The following is a 14,462-nucleotide window of genomic DNA, read 5'->3' as shown; positions in this document are numbered from 1 at the left end:
GATGGATGGATGGATGATGGATGATGGATGGATGGATGGATGGATGATGGATGATGGAAACAATGTTTTGCTTGATTTTGTTATTTTTCTTGTATGAATTATTGTAATTTTAGTCCTCAAAATACCAAAATTTTTACTTATTTTTATTTTTGGTTCACCTGATGATGTCATTTCTAAATATGAATTGATTGATAATTTTATCAGTTGCTCAGAATTTTTATTTTTTACTCTTATTATGGTGGCTATCTTTTATTTTACTTGAGTAAAAATATGTTGAAGTATTTCTACTCTTATTTCAGTTGCATTTTTGGGGACTCTGCTCTCTGTTTGCAGAGCTTCATATCATTGTCCCAATAATGTAATTTTACCTGGAAAGATCTCGAAACACGTAAAGTTGATCTGATAATTGTTTGTCTTGTGTTTCAGTTGGATCGCTCAACTAGAGAAATAGAGCTTGGCCTGGAGTCGGGACCTCCTGCGATGAACTTAGGAGGCCAGAGCTGGAAGTTTGAGGACGGACAGTGGATAACAGGTGAGGATAACGGCTTTTATTCAGACTAATTCTTCTGAATGTGGCCGTTACCAGATGATGTTAATGTTTTTCTTCAACCAGAATCGGGTGGAAATGCTTCTACCAAGGAGGTGCACCGGCTTAAGAAACGAAATCTGCAGCTGGAGGAAGAAAATAACCTTCTAAAATCAAAGATTGAAGTTCTGATGGACATGGTGACGCCTAATTTTATCTTCTCACTATGAAATAATAATAAAGATGATATGAATTTCAAACCCCTGTTAGTTGTTATCCAAACTGCCTCTGTAAAACATTTTATATTCTATTTTGCACTTTACCTTCCATGTTCTCTGGTTATGTTAATAAATTCATTAAAGTATTGCATTCTGTAATTTAATTTCTTCTTTCAAGCTGACAGAAACTACAGTGGAGTACCACCTGATGGAGAAAGAAATCGAAGACATGAAAACTCAACACCGAAGAAAAAAATGACAATCCAGTCTAGTTAGGTTTTTTTTTTAGAGTTTTTTAAAGATAAACGGCAGTAAAATAAAACCACGAATCATTTATCCTCACAGTGAGACATTCAGCTTTTAACAGGATGTAAGTCGATTCAGCTGCTTCCTGTCTTTGTCCCATTGTTAATATATAACATATTTCTTTTCGTCTGTGATTATTTCCACATACAACCTGTTTTTATACACCTTACATCTAAACTGCATTCAAAAATAACTAACTTTCTCTTATAATTTTCTGCGTTGTTTTTTTTAATATTAATTCTAAATGAAAAATCTGGACGAACATTTTAATACGTCGTCATTATTCTGTTTTGGTGCTTTTTTTTTTTTCTTAGCTTTGGAAACAAAAGACAAATTAAAAATGTTTGTTTTTGTTTTAAAAAATCACATTTTGTTGGAAGAATTAACATAATAAAAATAACCCGGTCATTATTTATTATAAACATCTGGAAGGCTCACTGCTACCTGTGCTGCTATATCACTGTTTCTTTTTTGTAGAATGCTGTTTGGGTTTCAAAATAAAATGTATATTCAATGAAAAATCTCATTTAATCTGTGATCTTTCCTGTTTTGGTGCCTATATATAAATGTGTACATAAATAATTTAGTAATATTTAACCCAGTCAGTCTGCGCAGCAATGGGTTTCGTCCTTTTGCAGAAATATTTCACATATTGTTTGTTTTTTTTAATAAAAAATGACGCAGATAGACACTGTGGATTATCTGTTGTTCCTCTGTTGTTTACTCAGGTTAACGTTTCATCCATGTTGTGTGTGTTGAGTGTTTTCCTTCTGTTTGCTTTGGTTGAATCCAAATGAATAACGACACTATAACACTCTTTTTTGTATGAGCAGAGGATTACTCCTGATTTAATCTGACTCCACGTCATTATTTTTTTCATCACAGGAGTAATGATAACATTATGCAAAATGTAAGGAGTAGAAAGTACAAATATTCTCTTAAAATGTGGGTAAAGTAAAAAAGTTGTCAGAAAGAGATACTTAAGTGAAGTAAAGATACCTGAAAAATCAGTAGAGTAAAGAAATACTTTTACTTTTTTACTTTACAGTTCTGTTTAAATGACCCCACGGTATTGATTTGATCACAGTCGGATCAATATTTCTCTGTATTTTGTGAATGGGCTGCTGGAGATGGTGTCTCCTAATCTGATTGGAGGATTCTCAGCTCAGTCTGGACAGCGATTGGGTTAGTCCTCACTTTTGCGCATGCGCCGATACCATCGAGTAGGCTGACAGCGCGAGAGACAAAGTAGTTACTCCTCAGCCTTTTATTTCAGCACCTTAAATCAGTCTTTACGGTCTTCTGTTTGACTCCTTGGATGGTTCGTTGACTTTTTCTTCTTTGGAGTCTTTAACAGGAAACGATGCCGCGCGGTGGTGAGTATTTTCTTCTGTTCCGACTGCTAAAAGTTTAATAAAATCCGTTCAACTCGCACATGTTTAGCTATTAGCATGCTAGGTGGCTAACAGATTACAGATATTATTTATGATGAAATTATCATTTCTAGTATGTGCCCGTGAAGCCGACATAAAAAGCTAACATATATGTTATATTTACTTTTTTAAATTGTTCGTTTTATGTGTATAATTACTTTTATTAAGAGTAGATTTAACCCTATTAGCTTACGGGAACATTTTAGGTTGATGACCCCCTAGTGGACGAACGGTAGGATTGCATGATGAATCACAGATGTGAAAATGTCTCAACATGTATTTAATCTTAACGACTTTAGCATCAATTATCTGTTTACAGCAGAGATGTTAGCGGTAACCTGCCAGCTGTGGGTGGAGGAAGTGAACACAATCAAAGGAAAAAACAATAGAAAGATATTATTTTAGAAATACAAACAGTTTATGAAACTAACACACTCCAGTTTTATCAACCCTGATTTCAGCTCAAAGATAAATAAACTTTATGTTAAACTTTTCAGAGAGTCATTGTGGAGGATGATGATGGCTGTTAGCAGGAGAGATCTCCTGTAGCAGTCAGTATTACAGTGAACTCGCAGAAGACTCTGACTAAAGACACTCACTTTTGTCATTTTATGTATATTTTAAGATGTCCTTCAGTGCAGATAAAGGCGTCTACAAATAAAATGTTTTATTAGTATTAGACCTGTCGCAATAAATAAATTAATCACATGATCAATTAAAATGAGTTTAATAATATCCATTTGCTTAATTTATCATTTTTCTACCAAAAACTGGATGATAAAAGTCTTCAGTCTGGTCTCAACCAGCCTTTGTATGAAGGTCAGTTTTGTTTACAGACTTAATTCATTTTATTTGTTGTTTCTGTTGTTTGTGTATTTTAGATATTTAAAATGTCTTCCAGCTCCAGTGTTAAATGTTCATTAGAATTTAAAGTTTATTGATCTTTGAGAATGTTTTCTTACATCATTATTATACAATTACTGTTATATTACTGGAAAATATTCTCAAAACTACAATATTATCCTTTATCGCAATAACTCCTGGGACGATGCATCATCCAGAAATATTTATTTTCATGACAAGAATAATAACAATAACAATTAATACTATTAACAAGCTCAATAAACCTCTGGAATAAGCAAAACTATTAAGAGTTTTATGGCAGCAGAATATTCGATTAATCTTGGATTCACAGAAGAGAACGTAAATAAAGGTCATAATAGATGTTTGGATGTCAGATTTTCTGTGGTGAAGCTCAGCTAGCGTTTGTTCATACAGTGTTACTTCATACACGGTAATAATTTCTCTAAATCCTGCAGGAAAAAAGGGCCACAAGGGCCGAGGGAAGCAGTTCAGCAACCCGGAGGAGATCGACCGACAGATGCGTCTCCAGAGAGAGAAGGTGAGTGAAGGTCCTGCGGCAGAAAGAACCAGATTTCCCGTGAAGCTCGTCTGCAGACGTCTGTGGTTTGACAGGAGGAGAGCGGCGGAGCGGAGAAGGAGAGCTCAGAGTCGGAGGAGGAGAGCAGCAGCGAAGACGAGTCTGAGGTGAGCGCAGAGAAAACTTTGACCAAACAAAAACTCAATTCTGCTTTACAAACCAGAAACGGCTGAAGCCGAGGATTATACAGTAACAAAAGATTTCTTACACATTTATATTTAAATATCTACGTACAGAAACTTACACAATACATAAATATATCTCCATAACAGCATTTGAGCTTTTATTGTTTTACACTTTTAAAGCTCATAATTTGAGATCTTCATTCAGTTCATCCAACAACTGAAACTCATCTGAACTTTACTGGACTTTTTCTCTTTAACATGTTCAAATATAAACAAACCTCAAATTTTATTTATTCTCTCTTAACTTAAATCATTTCTGAATTCCAGACGGAAGGTCAAAACTGTTGGGTCAAAATTAGTTACAGGACAAAAAACAAACTAAAAACAGGCAAATGAAGGAGCCTGAGTTTGTTTTTCTGCCTTTTTTAAATGAATATTTATTGTAGTTCTAAAACCTGATAATAATTTTTATGGTGGTGTGTTAGGGCCTTTGCAGATAGAAATTAAATAAAGTAAATTTTAGCCAAAAAACTCAGAAATATTCTACATAAATGTTCAAATTTTAGATTTTTTTTTTTTTTAGTTTTCTGGAATTTCCAAAATTATTGTTGAAAATTTCTTAGTTTTTTATTGTGGAGATTTACTATGTATTTTATTTATATCTTAATATGTTTTTCTGTCTATGATGGCCAAAATACACCGTCATAAATCTTTCTGTATTAAGAGAAAAACATCCAGTTTCAGTTTCTTCTGCTGAACAAATTTACTAGCAGAACTAAAACCAGGATTTGAGAAACTTTCTTTCAAAACGTTTCCCGTATTTATCAAAGTGTAATAAATTAGATAAAAGCTGACTTGGTGAATCATTTCAGTGAAAGTCTGTTACTAAAGCTTGGTTGTAAAAAAAACAAACACTTTGTGTCGCACTTCATATTTTTATTTCTAAGACAATTAAAATTAAAAGTCTCCATCTGCATCTCCATGTCATATTTGAATCTTCTTTAACTTTCAGTTAGGGGCCGTAAAAAATCAGCCCAAGAGCCACAAATGGCTCCCGGGCCACACTTTGGAGACCCCTGCTTTAAACATTATCTCCAGTATTCATTTCTACATATATAATGTCGTTACATTTTAAAGCCCAAGGAGTGTGAAGCGGCCGGGATGAGGCTCAGTGCCTCCAAATCCGAGGCCATGGTCTTGAGCCGGAAAAGGGTAGAGTGCCTTCTCCGGGTCAGGGGGGTCGTCCTGTCTCAAGTGGAGGAGTTTCAGTATCTGGGGATCTTGTTCACGAATGAGGGAAGAAGGGAGATCAACAGGCGGATTGGGGCAGCGTCTGCCGTGAAGCGGGCGCTGTACCGGTCCGTCGTGGTGAAGAGAGAGCTGAGCCAAAAAGCGAAGCTCTCGATTTACCGGTCGATCTACGTTCCCACCCTCATCTATGGTCATGAGCTTTGGGTCATGACCGAAAGAACGAGATCACGGGTACAAGCGGCCGAAATGGGTTTCCTCCTCCGCAGGGTGGCTGGGCTCTCCCTTAGAGAGAGAAGCTCGGTCATCCGGGAGGGACTCAGAGTAGAGCCGCTGCTCCTCCACGTCGAGAGGAGCCAGTTGAGGCTCGGGCATCTGGTCAGGATGCCTCCTGGACGCCTCCCTGGTGAGGAGATCAGGTCCCACCGGGAGGAGGGGAGACCCAGGACACGCTGGAGGGACGATGTCTCTCTATGGCCTGGGAACGCCTTGGGGTTCCTGGAGGACCTGGAAGAGGGAAGTCTGGGCCTCCCTTCTGAAGCTGCTGCCCCCGAGACCCAACCCCGGATAGGATGGATGGAGGGAGGGGGGGACGGACGGACGGACGGACATTTTAAAGTTCAATTTTGAATCAAAAGTTTAACTGTTTCACAATATTGTGCTGTAACCGTTTGTTTTCCACACCCAGTCTAGGAAGAGGAGCGGCGTGGAGGGCCTCATAGAAATCGAGAATCCAAACCGAGTTTCACAGAAGAGCAAAAAGGTGACGGAGGTGGACGTGAGCGCGCCCAGAGAGCTGAGCCGCAGGGAGAGGTAGGCGCCCGCCGCGTTGCTGCTCCTGGAGTCGCCCTGAGCCGCCGCCGCTGAGGCTTTCCCCCCTTCTGCTCCTCAGAGAGGAGATCGAGAAGCAGAAATCAGCAGAGCGCTACAGGAAGCTCCACCTGGAGGGGAAGACGGAGCAGGCCAGGGCCGACCTGGCCCGGCTGGCCATCATCAAGAAGCAGAGGGAGGAGGCCGCCAGGAAGAGAGGTGATGTACTGTAGCTGCAAATCATCAAACATTCACGGAAGGATCCTGCTGTTCAAGAAAGAAATGAAAATGTTGATTTTCTTTTAAAAATATATAATTATTAGATTTTTTAAAATATTTTTCTAATGTCATATAAAAACATTTAAATGAAATAAAATAATACGTTTAAAACAATGTAAAACATTGTTTTAAATGAGAAATTGGGGATATTATTACTTCACTGATTCAGGCTTTTTGTGTTTCTTTGGTCTGCAGCTGAAAACAAGTGTCTTGATTTCTACTAATATTATTAGCTTTTGGTATTTTCTGCCAATTTTCTAATTGTCTGATTATTTTTGCCAGACTTGATTTTATTTTTTGTTTTGTCGTTTATCTACCTGTGATGCTGTGAAGCTCTTTGGTCAGCATAATAAATAAATATGCCTTATAAATAAAGTTTGAAATGAAAAATCTTCAGGACGTTCCAGTTAATCAGTTGCTGAAATAATCATTAAGTTTGCAGCCAAATTCAAAAAACTACATAAAAACCATGAAAGTTAAAATTGTGTTAAGATCGATGTGACCAGTAAACTCTGCTTCTTGTGTTGCTGCAGCTGAAGAGACCCAAGCTAAGCGTTAGCGCCTGCTAAGCGTTAGCGCCTCACCTGGAGCGTCACACATTTCAGTCTCAGGGGAACGGAGGAAGCGGACGGACGGACGGACAGCCAGCGTCTCCTGAACGTCCCTGTCCTCCGACCGGAGGGACGGGGACTTCTGGGACAGCATGGACAGAGAAACGGGTGAAGCAACGCCGGAGCAGGACGGATGCAACATTTGGAGAAAAACCTCTGAGTGTTTCACAGCCTCTTCCTTATTTCTCACCAGGGTTTTTACGTCTAAAGCTGCTAAAAGTTTCATTCCTTTGGATTCACAAATATTTCCCTGTTGATCTAACTAAAGTTTTACAGTGAGGACTTTTATTCTCTTTTGTTTTCCAAGTCAAGCCGCTGATGCAGACGACAGGAAACTGTTAAAACAACAGTCTGCGGTTTGTTGTATTGCAGGTTTAAATGTCATGAAATGGGTTTCTATTTCATAAACAGTTGCTATTAAATGTTGCTTTAAGTTTTTTTTGAATAAAACAAGAATATTCTGGTTTTGTTTCATGAGGATTTCCTTCATTTTGAAACAGATCTAAATAAAAACTTTGGGCTTCCTTTCAAAAGCATCTGAAAAGTATGACATGTTTGGTTTGTTTAGATATTTTCCACATTTATTCATGATGTCCTTCAATGTTTACTCACCAGAAACAAGTTGGTTTGCAGGTATAAAGTGCCTTATAAAAGTATGCACAACCATTGAGTTTTTTTATGAAGTGAAGATTGCCAAATTACAATAAATAAATGACTTATGAATTTATTTAAACCTCTAATTTCTTAAAACAGAAAAATTATAAATTTATTACATTGAGAATTATATGTACATAATTTAAATGTATTGATTTCATTTTAAAGTGTAGATGTATTTTTTTTTTTCATAACTAAATTTCATATTCCTTCGCTGAAGCACATCAAAAAACATTTAAAATAAATTTAAACTGACAACTTCCTCCTTCAAATTCGGTGGGTGGGATTATAATGACGTATGTAGATAAGATGACCTCTGATTGGCTGTTTGTATGACGGCCTTGACGTCTGATTGGCTGCTACAGACAGCACAGAACTTCTTCCGAGTTAGCTAGAACTCCTTCAATAGCTTCGCTGTAAAGTTAAGAAATAAGTTAAACAAAATAATTTAATTGCTTTAATTTAATTCATACAAACTCTGGGTGAGCAACTTCAGCCTCTATATTCCTGGTTTGGTCTGAAATATTGCTAATAAGTTCACGAGCGAATGTTAGCCGGTGTTAGCTAGTTGGCGGTGCTAACAAAAAATGCTAAAGAAATTAAACTTGATCCGGTCTGAAGTCTGTGGCAGCTTCCTCCACATATAGATATTAATAGAGTTAAAATATATTTTTAAAAAAGCTCAAAATAACCGAGAGAAATCTCTGAAAAATCGTTTGTGTGCATTTAGTCGGCCTCACCACTAGGTGGCAGCATCTGTCAGGCACTGGCGTTATCAGCGGCTTTACCGCCTATTTTTAAATTCCTACAGTTTGTCATAATATTAATGAGACTTTAACAAATTATAAAGGAAAATTTGGTGGAAGGCTGATCTCTTCCCGGGTCGACACATTTAAAATGAATTGATCAGTTTCTGGTTCTGCTCATGCTGGTTTTTGGCGCTGATGTATGAAGAGAAGTTCCTCAAAAAAAGGCGACAGGTGACAAGAAATGAAACTTTGATGAACCAGAGGCTCACGCTGCAGTGAAACCCAACCGGCTCTGAAAATGTGATTCCTGCTTCTGCAAAAAAACATCTGAAAACTCGCTGCAGTAAAATCAGAACATGTTTGAAAACTGGGACAGAAATGTCTCAATCAACGCTGAGTTAGTTTCCCCTTTCAGACATTTCATATCCTGCAGCAGCTAACACCGTTAGGAACAGAAGCTGCAGCCTGGACTCACCTGCCGCTCACCTGCACTCCCACCCACTGCTGAGACTCAGCAGGGGGTTCAGAGTGACACCCTGAAATAAAATTTAAAAAAACAACAACAACCGGGGGAAAACATCTGGTTGCCTTTCGCTGCTGACGTTTCATCCGAGCAACTTCCTCATTTGCTGAAACAAGAACGAAAACCGAACAGCCGCAGAAACGCTCCCGACGAGAGGCAGCGCGACCCGGCTCACCTGCGCCCCCAGCTCCCGGTGAAGCAGCCCGGCCCGGAGCGCCTCCGGACCGGTTCGGATCAGGAAGCGGAGCGGGTCGGACTCCAGCGCCAGCATGCTGCGGCAGCCTCTCAGCTTCCTGAAGCAGTTCGGATCGGCAGCAAGGTAAGAAAAGTTTGATCAGAACCGACTGTTGGACCTGCATGGTGGTTCCGGTCCGCTTTCCGGGTCTCCCGTGGGCCCTAGAGGCCCTGATGGTGTTTTATCTGATGGTTCAGAGCCAAATAATGTGCTCATGTAAGAGTAGAAGTACTTTAAAAAGTATTTTTACTCAAGTAAAAGTAAAAAGTAGCCGTCCAAGAAATTAATCAGTAAAAACGAATTTGGTAAAAAGTTAGTCAAGTACTGAGAAACTGATCGAATTATCAATCATTTCATACTTAAATATAAAGTTATGTGGAAGTGTAGGTATTAAGGACCAAAATTACAACAATTTATATAAATAAAAAATAAAATCTAAATGAATTTTTCCAATAAAAACTTCAGCAGAAGCTGCAGGTGTCTGAGTTTGGTGAATCTTTGGTTTAATGATGTTTGTATTTCATTCACTGGGTAGAAAATCCAGAAATTTAGTAGAAATGCTCCATAATAAAATTATTGACTAAAAGTAAAAAGTACAGCGTAGTAAAAAATACTCCTAAAAGTTTTTTTTTTCTAAAAAGTTTCTCAAGTAAATGTAACTTCCTGACTCTGCAGAAATGATACTGAATGATAACGAGACAAACACAAAGTGGTGCCGGATCTGAAAGTGGAAGGGAAATTATTAAATTTTTTAGTAATTGACTTGGACTAGGCCGTTAAAAAAGGTGAATCAGCTTCGATCTCAACCATCCCATAAAACGATGCACGATATATCGGCACCAACATCGGGATCTACCGATATTGGTCATTTTTCAACACATGAAAAATGCGACCACTTCCATCTGTTTCTGGTCGGGTTTTTCCCCAAAGGTGTCAAAAAGTTGACAAATATATTTAATATTGGTCAATATTGGTTATCGTCCAAAACGATAACATTAATATCGGATATTGGATCAAATTTTGATATCCATGCATCCATGATAAGTGTAAGAGGTTTTCCTCCTGGATTATCCTGGACTTCCCTCCATCAGCTCTCACCAGCCTCACTGATCCCCACAGCATGACACTGCCACCACCATGTTTAACAGAACAGTGTGTTTATTGTCTCCGGTTTCAGTCTGATCTGAGCAGAGCACCTCGACATGTTTAACCCATAAAATGGGGTAAAGTTTGTGGTTGTAACGCGATAAAAAGGGAAAAAGTTTGAGCGGCGTTAAAACTTTTGCAAGGTGTGATATGAATGTCCAGATTAGAGATTTTATCTTGTTAAAGTTTCAGTTGGTTTGTAGAGGTTAATATTTATGAGGCATTGTTTGTAAAGTTACACAGTAAAAAATGAAACGGTAATTTTAGTTATTTTGCCTGTCAGGGGGGAAAAATCATACGTTCACCATATCATTCATTCATTTATACATTTTAAATAAATAAGCTAAATATTTAGCTTCATAGAAAATATTTTATTAGCAAGCTACGTACTTGGTAAACAAAATATTTAGTTTGAAGCTAAATATGTGGCTTGGTAACTAAATATTTAGTTAAGCTAAGTATTTATTGGTAAACTGCATTTTCAAATTGCTAACTAATTACTGCATCAAGCTAAATATTTAGGTGTATAAATGTTTAGCTTGCTAACTGAATACTGGAACTATTTTTACTCTAGTCACTGTGTAACACTTGAAGAGCCCTTTTTGCATTTTATTAACAAGCTCTTTATTTACCATTGCACTTTAAGAATAGATTTGTGAACCAATAACAATTTGCATACAAGAAGTTTGAACTATTTGCTGACCATGTTTAGCCGTTAGCATGTAGCCTGGGGCTCTGTGCCGCCGCGCCGCGCCGAGGAGTGAGGAGGTTTTCTCTGAAGGAGGATCGTTGTTACTCAGAGCTGCTGGTTTGTAAAACTTGAGCCAATGTTTGTGTGTGATCTGATTAGTGTGGAGATGGAGGGACCTGACATTCCTGTGTTTGGACAGATTCTTCCCCGGGGTCCGGGCACCGTTTACAGGTTCTGGGAGAGGCCATGGAGGGGGGCGGGGGGGGGGATTGTTTGTGGCGTTTCATAATGTTGCTTATGGTGTAAGGATAAAACATAAAATATTCATAAAAAGTAAACAGAAATGTGTTTATATTTGGTAAAAGGTGTTTTAGGTGGAAACTGGTCAACTGGATTCCAGCTGGTTTGTCCTTCTCTGTTAGGCTGCAGTTGGTTTTATTCTTGATGATCTGAGGAATAAACTGTTTCTGCTTCTGTAAATCTAACTGAAGAATTAGCTTGAAGCTAATCATAGATGATAAACTGAATATTTAGCTTGAAACTGTGACATTTATAAAATAATTAATAACACGGTGAAGAAGATTCTCTGGTTTTAACTCAAACTATTGTTAACTGGTAAGTTTACAAGTGGCTGTAAGTTTTTGAGGCTATAATTGTCTTATTTTCATTGTCTTCAGGTGGTTAATGGTGGGTTTTTAATCTGCTCTGCGTCTTCGTATTTCTGGCTGCCATCCGTTACGCCAGCAGGCGGCTGTTTCTGCTTCTCCTCTCCGTTTTGTTGTTGTTGAGCTGTAACTCTGCTGGTTCCCTTTTCAAACCAGGGAAAACCTCAGTCTGGTTTTATGTGGTAGAAAAGGGATTTCCAAGTGATAGTTTGGGTTGAACACAAAGGGAACCAGCTGCCAGGAATGTTTTAAAGCTCATTGCTGTAATAAAATATTAAGATTTCTACTCTGAAAGAAGAATAACTTGCAACATCCAGGCTCCAAACAGCAGATCAACCACCGACTGACTCAGTTTGGTAAAACGCTGCGGGTGACCAAACTTGACACCTTCCTTATTTCTGGTGGTGGTGATACGCAGGCCTGCGTGCAGCAGGACTGACGGTGTATCTGCAGGCCGCCTCCTCTGACGCACTCCGGTTTAATAATAAACCTACGCTGCATGCATCTGCATGCATCTGCAGCAGAGCAGCGCTTGCTGGCAGTCTGCTCTGATGCTGCGACCTTTGAAGGAAGAAGTGCTGCTGCACCTGTTGACACATCTAAACATTCGTTTTCCCTTTCAGTTTTGCTCAAATGTGTATTTTAACTCGACTAGCATGGTGGAGATTAAAACTAAAGGAACCGTGGCCTCTCCAGACTCGTTAGCCAACAATTGTTGGTCTAGTTTCAAGCAAATATGTAATAATAACACTTGAAATAAGACAAAACTGAGATGAAATGTAGCAAAATATAGGAGTTTAAGTGAATAATTCCTTAATATTGATCAAAAGAACTGAATTGGATTTATTTAATTTAAACAAGTTCCTGTATTTTGTTGAAAAGTTAGTTTTGTTTTAATATATTTACAGTAGAAACTAAATCAAAAGTACCAGTTAATGTTTAGTTTTGCATGTGATTCCTGAACATTTAGTTATTTTCAAACCGTAGACGCATCATGTTCGTCTGATGTGGAGTTTTATTGGTTAAATTGCAGACGCCACACTGCAAAAACACAAAATCTAACCAAGTATTTTTGTTAAGTTTCTGGTGCAAATATTTTATTATACTTGAATTAAGACAATACTAACTTATAAGTAACTTTCTCAGCAGGATGTAAGAGTGTAATCGGGCATTTGCAGCAGAAACCAGAGTTTCTCTGCTGTGCGTTTTGCTCCTCCGATGTTCTAGCGGAGGAAACGAAGAACGCCTTGGAGGTGCTGAAGCCTGTCTGACCCCTGCAGGAACTGGGCTGGGCTTCCTCCACATCTGGCAGCAGAGCTGCACTTCGAGCGGCTTGGTGTCGCCACGCGGCTCATGAGAATAAATAACTCTAACAGGTCCTACTTTAGCCCTTCAGCCTTTCTTTAGTCAGGTTTGGTTTGTCAGGGGGGTAAAAGCGGTCATTGTTACGTAGATATAAAATATCAGAGCAGAAAGCTGGTCAGTGGAAACTGCAGTGAGTTGATTTTTAAGCAGAAAGTTTGAGGTGATGCTCCTATGGAGGAGATGAGGTGTGAATTTTATGAAAGTGTAAATGTCACTGATGCCTGTGGAAGCAGGTGGGGTGAAGCTAACAGACAGCTTCCCTTCTGTAAAGTACGGGGGCGGCAGCATCATGCTGCGGAGATGCTGTTGATCTGACTTGGACTGTTTGTCTGAGACTCCAGTCTTACTGCCAGTTTTTATCCGATGTAATGAAGAGTGAGCTACAGACTGCTTCACCGGTTAGCTTGGTTGTTAGCCACAGACGTTGGTGGATTATTATGGGATATTAATGGCTCATAAAACTCTATGTATGTTAGCTGTAGTTACATAATCATAGTAATATGAATTTATCTCCAACCAAATGTTGTATTAAACAACATTTGATCATTTCAGAACAAAATTAACATAAGCTAGCTGCTACATTACAGGAGACTTCCTGTTAATACCAAAATAAAAGCACTGTGCGCTCTTTTTTTATACAATCTACTTATGTTAGCTGTAGCGTCATAACAATGACAGCATAAATATTTATCCAGCTGAATGTTTTATTAAACGCCGCCGATGTCCGACAATCTATTGCTGCTAAGCTAGCTGCTACAAGGACACTTCCTGCTTAGAATATCAAAATAAAAGCACTTCTGGTTCCATTCATTCAAAAGTTTAACACATTTATTCACTTATACCTTAAATTTAAACATCTTTGCTGCTTAGAATAGAGAAGGAAGGTTTAAACGGATTTAGAAAATAATTCTCCAACTTCACTAAAACTTTCAGGGTGAGAAGAAGAAAACTCTCCAAATTCAGTTAAACAGGAAGGACAAAAAGAATAAACATCTGGTAACTCAAATATTAGAAACCAGAAACTCAGCAACATTTAACCTCTTTTTACTTTTCTACAGAATAATGTTTTTATATTTCTGGTGGACTAAATATTACGTCTGATTCTTAAACATTAAACGATTAAAAGACTGAAGGATGATTATTAGATGCTCATGAGTTACTTTAGTCCCGGGAGCAGCTGTGCTTTTACCACAGAACCAGAACCAGAACATCCAGGTGGAAAACGAGGTCCAGCAGCGGGACGTTTGGTTCCCTGCAGAGCTGAAAGACGCCCAGCGTTTCTCTCCCCGCCACACAGTTCAGCTGCTGACGCTTTGAACTGACAGCGTCTAAACTTAGCGACCCAGATCGCTTCCTGTCGACGTGACGTCATCAAGGTACGCAGGCAGCACAGGCGTCTTTTACCGGCAGCAGCAAAGCAACAGGTGACGTCATCAA

General features: G+C 38.7%; 3 protein-coding genes across 5 annotated transcripts in view; all 3 read left to right on the top strand.

The window, feature by feature from the left end:
* cby1 (chibby 1, beta catenin antagonist) overlaps positions 1-1,576 on the top strand; it is a 3,158-nt gene extending 1,582 nt beyond the window's left edge. For 2 of the 3 annotated variants that reach the window (XM_017310749.1, XM_008436272.1), the window contains exons 3-5: positions 427-532; positions 614-726; positions 923-1,576. In XM_017310749.1, the coding sequence (XP_017166238.1) occupies positions 427-532; positions 614-726; positions 923-1,003 (300 nt within the window). In that variant the 3' untranslated portion in view covers positions 1,004-1,576. The remainder of the gene's footprint in view (positions 1-426; positions 533-613; positions 727-922) is intronic. The other variant, XM_017310750.1, reaches the window with a different exon arrangement.
* A 675-nt stretch (positions 1,577-2,251) lies between these two features.
* pdap1a (pdgfa associated protein 1a) lies at positions 2,252-7,471 on the top strand. Its single transcript, XM_008436270.1, has 6 exons — positions 2,252-2,426; positions 3,803-3,885; positions 3,960-4,031; positions 5,986-6,110; positions 6,190-6,326; positions 6,920-7,471. Exons 1-6 carry the CDS (start codon positions 2,414-2,416, stop codon positions 6,943-6,945), a joined length of 456 nt encoding a protein of 151 aa, XP_008434492.1. The 5' UTR covers positions 2,252-2,413; the 3' UTR covers positions 6,946-7,471.
* A 541-nt stretch (positions 7,472-8,012) lies between these two features.
* sh3bp1 (SH3-domain binding protein 1) overlaps positions 8,013-14,462 on the top strand; it is a 26,970-nt gene continuing 20,520 nt past the window's right edge. Inside the window, exon 1 of the mRNA XM_008436271.2 lies at positions 8,013-9,242. Within this exon, the coding sequence (XP_008434493.1) occupies positions 9,193-9,242 (50 nt within the window). The 5' untranslated portion in view covers positions 8,013-9,192. The remainder of the gene's footprint in view (positions 9,243-14,462) is intronic.

Source organism: Poecilia reticulata, linkage group LG19 (genome assembly GCF_000633615.1).
Source record: "Poecilia reticulata strain Guanapo linkage group LG19, Guppy_female_1.0+MT, whole genome shotgun sequence".
Classification (NCBI taxonomy): Eukaryota; Metazoa; Chordata; class Actinopteri; order Cyprinodontiformes; family Poeciliidae; genus Poecilia; species Poecilia reticulata.
Note: the sequence above shows the minus strand (reverse complement) of the source record. Positions and strands in the feature narration are given on the sequence as shown.

Coding starts and splice junctions, on each gene's coding strand:
- pdap1a (XM_008436270.1), top strand. Junction 3,886..3,959: donor TGCGTCTCCAGAGAGAGAAG/GTGAGTGAAGGT, acceptor GTGGTTTGACAG/GAGGAGAGCGGCGGAGCGGA. Junction 6,327..6,919: donor GGAGGCCGCCAGGAAGAGAG/GTGATGTACTGT, acceptor GTGTTGCTGCAG/CTGAAGAGACCCAAGCTAAG.